Source organism: Cyprinus carpio, chromosome A10 (genome assembly GCF_018340385.1).
Source record: "Cyprinus carpio isolate SPL01 chromosome A10, ASM1834038v1, whole genome shotgun sequence".
Classification (NCBI taxonomy): domain Eukaryota; kingdom Metazoa; phylum Chordata; class Actinopteri; order Cypriniformes; family Cyprinidae; genus Cyprinus; species Cyprinus carpio.
The window spans coordinates 15,326,720-15,334,467 of record NC_056581.1 but is presented as its reverse complement, the minus strand read 5'-3'; the positions used below and the strand labels follow the sequence as shown (position 1 = coordinate 15,334,467).

Sequence of the window (7,748 nt, the reverse complement as noted above, 5' to 3'; positions counted from 1 at the left end):
GGGTGGACTATTGTAATGGTCTCCTCGCCGGCCTTCCCAAGAAGACCATTAGACAGCTGCAGCTCATCCAGAACGCTGCTGCCAGAATTCTGACTAAAACCAGAAAATCTGAGCATATCACACCAGTCATCGTGTCCTTACACTGGCTTCCAGTTAAATTTAGGATTGATTTTAAAGTACTTTTACTCATTTATAAATCACTCAATGACCTAGGACCGAAATACATTGCAGATATTCTCACTGAATATAAACCTAACAGAGCACTCAGATCAGTAGGATCGAGTCAGTTAGACATACCAAGGGTTCACACAAAACAAGGGGAGTCTGCTTTTAGTTATTATGCTGCCCGCAGTTGGAATCAGCTTCCAGAAGAGATCAGATATACTAAAACATTAGCCACTTTTAAATCTAGAGTCAAAACTAATCTGTTTAGTTGTGCATTTATTGAATGAGCACTGTGCAATGTCCGAACTGATTGCACTGTATTTTATGTATTCACTGTATTTTATGTAAAATCATTTTCTATTTTTAATTGTTTTAAATTCATTTTAAATCAATGTTTCAATAATTTTCAAAGTTTTAAAATTCCTTGTTTTACATTGTTATTATTACTATTTTTTCATAATTATTTTACTTTCTTTTATGTAAAGAACTTTGAATTACCATTGTGTATGAAATGTGCTATATAAATAAACTGCCCTTGCCTTGCCTTTTCTGCGGTTTGCGTTCAAAGGACGGGCATATCAGTACAAGGTACTGCCCTTCGGGCTGTCCCTGTTCCCCGTGTCTTCATGAAAGTCCAAGTGGCTCTTGTTCTCTTCAGAGAGCAGGGTGTTGGCATTCTCAACTATCTAGACGATTTGCTGATACTAGCACAGTCTCGGGATCAGTTGTGCAAGCACAGGGACTTGGTGCTCTGGCACCTCAGCCTGTTTGGCCATTGGGTCAACTGGGAAAAGAGCAAACTCTCCCCGAAGCAGAGGATCTCTTTTCTCAGTATGGAGTTGGAATCAGTCGAACAGACATCATGCCTCACAGAGGAACGTGCGCAGTCGGTGCTAGCCTTCTTGACTACGTTCAAGCGGAGGACAGCGGTCCCACTGAATCTTTTTCAGAGGCTCCTGGGGCATACGGCGGCCGCAGCGGCACTTACACCGCTCAGCCTGTTACATATGAGACCGCTTCATATGTAACAGGCTTTATGGGCGAGTCCCGAGGTGGGCGTGGAAGCGTGGCACTCACCGGGTCCAAGTTATACCGGCATCTTGCATTTCTCTGGGCAGGGGTGCCCTTATAGCAGATCTCCAGGCATGCTGTGGTTTACACGGATGCCTCCACCACTGGCTGGGGGGCCACGTACAATGGGCATGTAGTCTCAGGGGTTTGGACGGGCCTGCAGCGGCAGTGGCACATCAGTTGCCTAGAGTTGTTAGCAGTGCACCTTCCCTTGAACCATCTCAAAGGTCACTTAGGAGGCAAGCACGTGCTGGTCCGAATGGACAACACAGCGACCGTTGCGTACATCAAACGACAAGGTGGTCTGCGCTCCCATCGCATGTTGCAACTTACCCGCCTTTGGAGTCGGAAGGTTCTTACATCACTTCGTGCTGTTCACATTCCGGGCCTGTTCAACTGTACAGCCGAGAAGCAATGCTCCCAGGAGAATGGCGACTCCACCCCTGTATGGTCCAGCTGATTTGGAGTCGTTTCAGAGCCGCTTATGTATACCTGTTTGCTTCTCCAGAGACCTCTCACTGCCAGTTGATCTACTCCCTGACCGAGGGAACTCTCGGTACGGACGCACTGGCACACAGCTGGCCGTGGGGCCTACACAAATATGCGTTTCCCCCAGTGAGCCATCTTGCACAGACACTGTGCAAAGTCCGGGAGGACACACAGGGCACTGGAAGGGGCAGCACCCATGGCGCTTTGGTAGGGATCCCAATTCGTAGACTGAAAGGGAACGCCTCAGTTACGTATGGTAACCCTCGTTCCCTGAAGGAGGGAACGGAGAAGTCATGTCCTGTCGCCATGGTTGCTTTACCGCTGCTGAGTGGCCGGGTCGCCAGCTCGGCTCCTCAGTGAAAACCTGGTATGCATTGCACCTGCTGCCGCCTTATTCTCATGCTGTGATCATCGGCAGCTGAAGTAGATCGGTCTATCAAAGCGATATCCCAATTCATCGGTCACCTACGTGACGTCTCCATTCCCTCCTTCAGGGAACGAGGGTTACCATACGTAACAGAGACGGTTCCTCCCATGTTTTGGGTATGAACAGGTAATTTGTGGGAGGTCTGGCCCGGTATCTCGCTTGTGTGCCATTCCTTTAGTTAGGATATGTGCTTATCTTCTTCCAGTAGGTTCCCCATTTGGTAAATCCTGGCATTCAGACTTAGCGGAGGAGATCTTTTACTAGAATAGTAGAAGCTGCAACAGGGATTAAGGAATATTGAAAGCTTAGAGAATTTTTTTTTTTTCAGCAGGATGCAGTTAAGTGCTTGTGGAAGAGATTTGTTTTCAGGTATTTCTTGAACATTGTCAGGGATTCTGTTGATTGGATGAAGTTGAGAAGATCATGCCACCAGCAAGGGATAGTGAACGAAAATGTTTGAAAAATGACCACAGCTTCCTAGAAGGGATGTAGATTTATAAGAGTGAGGTGAAGTAGGAAGGTGCGGAGCCCATGGCCATTCTGTATGCAAACATCAATGTATTGAACTTGACACGAGCTGTAACTGGTAGCTATTGCAGACCTGCTGCAGTATGAATCATTTGCAGAGGTTGTATTGCACATGTTTTTGAGCATTTGCGCTAATAGCAAGATACTTTAAGCATAAAAATACACAGCATACACAAATGCCAGTTAAAACAATAAATAGTTAATGACACTGAACTATTTTCTATTTATACATACCACTGTTTAAAGAAATAAATGTATATAAGTTCTATCAACATTTCTATTACTTTGATTTTTTTTTGTAACAGTAGACTCTAGTATTGCCTTATCCGTGAAGTATACAGGGAAAAAGGCATATTAGGTATTATCTGATAGCCTCAGTTAGCATTCATGTTCATCTAATTTTGTTTTGTACAATGAAAGTGAAAGGTGGCAGTCATTCTGCCTATAATCTCCTTTAGTGTTTAAAATGTCATAAAGGTTTGTAACAACATGATGGTGAGTAAATGATAAGTTGATATATCCCTTTAATATAAAGTTAATGTATCACTGAATTGTATGTCATTCCTGTATCTGAGCATATGAATACATTTCACACATGCTGTAATCTCAGAGGTTTTACTTTAGTAAAAATAAAAATAAAATAAATTCCCACTGTAAATCATGAATGATAATCTGTAAAAATATCAATCAGAGAGGATGCTGGCTGAAATATTCTAAAAGTTAGAATGTGTTTAACTGATATTTTAAACCAGCGGTAAAATAAAGCATAGACAATAGGATTCAGACCTGAGTTTATATGGAAGGTCCATGTTAGAAATGTCATTGTAGTGGAAGAGATTGTTGTGGTTTTTGTTAGAGAACAGATGTAGAATGGAATCCAGCAAAGCAGATAAGCTGTCACAATGATTCCTAATGTCAGAGCAGCTTTGCTCTCAGATTTCCTCCTCACTGAAATTTCCATTACACATTTTACACCGTTAATTTGAGAGTTAATAACTTTCACTTGCCTTTGCACAACATAAAATATCCTCAAATATGCAGTGATGATCACAGTACATGGCAATAAAAAAGAAAAGATCAAATCAATGAATTTCCAAGCATTAGTTATCAAAACAATACACTGGCCGTAACACAGTGTTTTGTCTGATGTGTTAAAATATCCATTACTAATTACATACCAAATATTGTAAACTGAACAGCAAAACCAGCAGAGACAGATGTTTATTAAAGTTTTAGTCACTGTTATTTTCTGTGGGTACAGTAAAGAGTAACATACAGCCATATAGCGATCTACAGCAATTAAAACTAAATTACAAAGAGATGTTGAAAGGAGCAACCTAACGATGATCACAAACAGTCCACAGTAAGTGTCTCCAAAGTACCAACATGTTTCAATTTGCTTGATGCCCTCTACGGGTATCACAATAAGTCCAATGAACATGTCAGCCACAGCCAGAGAGAGAATGATCAGGTTGGTTGGAGTGTGAAGCTTCTTGAAGTGAGAGATGGAGATGATCACCAGCAGGTTCAGAAACACAGTCCATGCTGACAGCAATAATACAAACATATAGATGATATTGTATTCATGACTGGAGCGTTTTCCCTTGATACATGATAAGTTCATGGCAGGAAAGCAGTATTGAATCTCATGATCCTCTGTCTCATAGGCCATGAGTGAGTCTACTCCTGTTAGGGAGTTTTTCTGCTCTCCTTACTATTCTTTCATTTATATGGTGTCTGACTCAGACTGGCCCACCCATCTACCACCCACTCTGATGCTGCATAATTATATAACCATTTTCTTCTCCAAACTTTTGATATGATGGATACACATAACTGAAAAATCTAAGGTTTAATCATTTTTGAAACCTTATCAATCAGAATAACTGTTATTTTTGTGAGCATCCAATAATTTGTTCATAATTTATTAAAAATCCTCTCACTCTGTAGGTTATTTAGGTTGTAGTGCAGAAAAAATTACACAGAGTAAAGTCAAATAGAGTTGTGGTACCTTGAACGAACACATATTTGTAAATTGTAACATAAAATTACAAAGTGCTTTGACAGCTTTTGTGATTTTTAGGGCCCAAGCACTGAAAGTGCATAGGCACCTCTTGTATCCATAAGTTTCCTTATTATTATTATTAGGGTCCAAACACCGATTGTGCATAGGCACCCACTGTAATCATTGGCATTCTTCTTCTTTGGCTCTTGAGTCCATGGCAGGCCATAGAACCACTTGCAATAAAGATATTAAAGTTGGCACACTGAGGAAGGTTTTAACATTAACCACAGTAAGTTTGGACTCTCTAACTAAAACCCTCTAGTGCCACCAACAGTTCAAAGTCGCACTCATGTGTATGCAAATAACTTTTGAACCATGAAGTTTAGAAGCAAAATTCTTTTTTTCTTCTGATTCCTTGGCTCATGCTGAGTTGAATGCATACCAAAATTTAAATTATATGTGTGAATTATTCTCAAAACCTACTTTTTCGAAACTAGCCTAAGGCTTATTTGCTTAGGTTTGTCTGATTTTGATGAACACATGAACAAATTTGATGAAGAGCATGCCAAAATTGACATGAGGCTCTATCTCCACAACACTTTAGCGTATTCAAACCAAACTTGGTGTGTTTTATAATAAGTGTGAGTTAAGGGTACATGCACAGTTTTGGAACAGTACCATGAAGTGGTAAGGAGATTTTAAAAAAAATGCCTATTTTTGATTATAACTTTAGAATGATTTAGTCAAAAATCACAAGACTGGTCTCTTCAAGTTTAGTGCGCCATATTGAGTCGAACCATGCCCATGTTAGCCTTTTGGGCATGGGCCATTTTAAATTTTGTAATAAATTGCCATATTTTATGAACACATTGGCTTATCATCGAAAGTCGTTATGTGTCATTGGTACCATGCCCTGAGGCACTCAGAAATCACAATAAAATTTCTTGATTAGTTAAATTAATAAAATTTCTTGAAAATCTTGATTAGTTTTGGCTATTGACAATGAGACCGGTATTGATAGATTCATTGGATCATGCTGAGAACATCGATACCAATTATGCCATAATCGGCTGAAATTCTTATCCACCATTTTGATTTTCTTTGAACTGGACTAGACTGAGGTCGTGATTCTCACCAAATTCGACTTTGTGTAGATAGATATTCGTGTCGATAGACAAAACTGTTTTCAATTACCATGTCAGTGATTTTGATGCCATGGTGCCAAACTGCATCTAAGGCTATTTCTGTGACAAGGACACCTGTTGGTCAAAAGTAATAAACCATTAAATCCCATTACTAATGGTTGTATTTATAAGCTTTCAGTGATTTTGACCAAAATCATCTTAAAATGTCTGATTTGACCCAGTCATGCTTGCTCCTCATTCTGCCTTTGTTGCGCTTGACCCCTTAGTTGCTGCTTGCAGCCGTATATATGAATATTTTCTATTTGCTGAAATAAATTATTACAGTATTTTAGATGGAGAATGCCCTCAATGGCCTTACTTACAAAACTGTGGTAAGCTGTTCATCTGACATTTGCAATCATCACTTAAACCACTGAAAATTTAAACCATTCTCATCTGCATTTACTTTTTGTAAGTGCCTAACAACTCAAGATGTTCAAGAGCATCTAAAGTAAATCAGTAACACAAATAATAATAATAATAATAATAATAATAATAATAATAATAATAAAAAAATTATATATATTAAAATATTACTATTTATTAAGTTTAGCACATATTTGTCAGTCAATTTTTCCTGAAATATAAATAAGATGCTAACATTTTTATCTATACAGAATTTGCATTACATCAAATGTCAAAATAATTTCCCTGAATGATGAAACTTCAGCTTATATGGCAGGCGTTCAGCCGCCCACCTATATCAAACAGTGAGCTTGGCCAGTGAAGTTAATTACAATTATTCAAAACTTTTTTTTTTTTCTTATAATAATTTATTTTTAATAATAATAATTATAATTATTTTTTTATTTTTATTTATTATAACATAACAGAAAGATATATATATATATATATATATATATATATATATATATATATATATATTTTTTTTTTTTTTTTTTTTTTTTTTTTTTTTTTTTTCGTTTCACAGAAGGACATGTGGTTTTGTACATAAGGTTACCACACCATGAAATGGTGAAATAACCAAACATTTAAGAGCAATAAACTCACTTTGCTGTAGCACCACATGGTTTTCAAGGTCCCTTTTGATGACATCAGAGACTGTTAAAGTCCATATTGCAGGTTAGAGACCCAGTGAGTTAATGTATAAAAAAGAATCAGAATCAGAATGAGCTTTATTGCTAGGTATGTTTACACATACAAGGAATTTGTTTTCGTGAAATAAGCTTCCACAGTGCAACAGAATGACAGAGACAGAACAAGAAACACAGATAATAAAAGAATTAAAAAAAATTTAACAAGTAAGGAATAACAATATACAAATTGACAATTGTATGTGCAGGTTTATTACAATAGACAGTTTTGTATGTACAGGTATATTATGTGCAAATTTGAAGTGTAGACTAAGTATGTATGTCAAATAAAAAGTGTATGAGTGTATAAATAGGATTGTGTGTTCCACAGTTATTGTCAAGTGTTTATGAGTGGATTGCCTGGGGGAAGAAACTGTTCCTGTGTCTGGCCGTTCTGGTGCTCAGAGCTCTGTAGCATCGACCAGATGGCAACAGTTCAAAGAGGGAGTGTGCTGGATGTGAGGGCTCCAGAGTGATTTTGCCAGCCCTTTTGCTCACTCTGGATGGGTACAGTTCTTGAAGAGAAGGGAGGGTTGTATAAATGATTTGCTCAGCAGTCCGGACTATCCTCTGTAGTCTTCTGAGGTCAGATTTGGTAGCTGAGCTGAACCAGACAGTTACTGAAGTGCAGAGGACGGATTCAATGATGGCGGAGTAGAACTGTTTCAGCAGCTCATGTGGCAGGTTGAACTTCTTGAGCTGGCGAAGGAACTACAACCTCTGCTGGGCCTTTTTCATAACGGAGTCAATGTGAGTGTCCCACTTTAGGTCCTGAGAGATTGTGG

General features: G+C 38.7%; 1 protein-coding gene across 1 annotated transcript; it reads right to left on the bottom strand.

Annotated features, from left to right (window-relative positions):
* Positions 1-3,338: 3,338 nt before the first annotated feature.
* On the bottom strand, positions 3,339-4,367 carry LOC109080462 (trace amine-associated receptor 13c-like). Its single transcript, XM_019095520.2, has one exon. The coding sequence runs from the start codon at positions 4,350-4,352 to the stop codon at positions 3,339-3,341; it is 1,014 nt and encodes a 337-aa protein (XP_018951065.2). The 5' UTR covers positions 4,353-4,367.
* Between the last annotated feature and the right edge of the window lie 3,381 nt (positions 4,368-7,748).

Coding starts and splice junctions, on each gene's coding strand:
- LOC109080462 (XM_019095520.2), bottom strand. CDS start 4,352: ATGGCCTATGAGACAGAGGATCATGAGATTCAATACTGCTTTCCTGCC.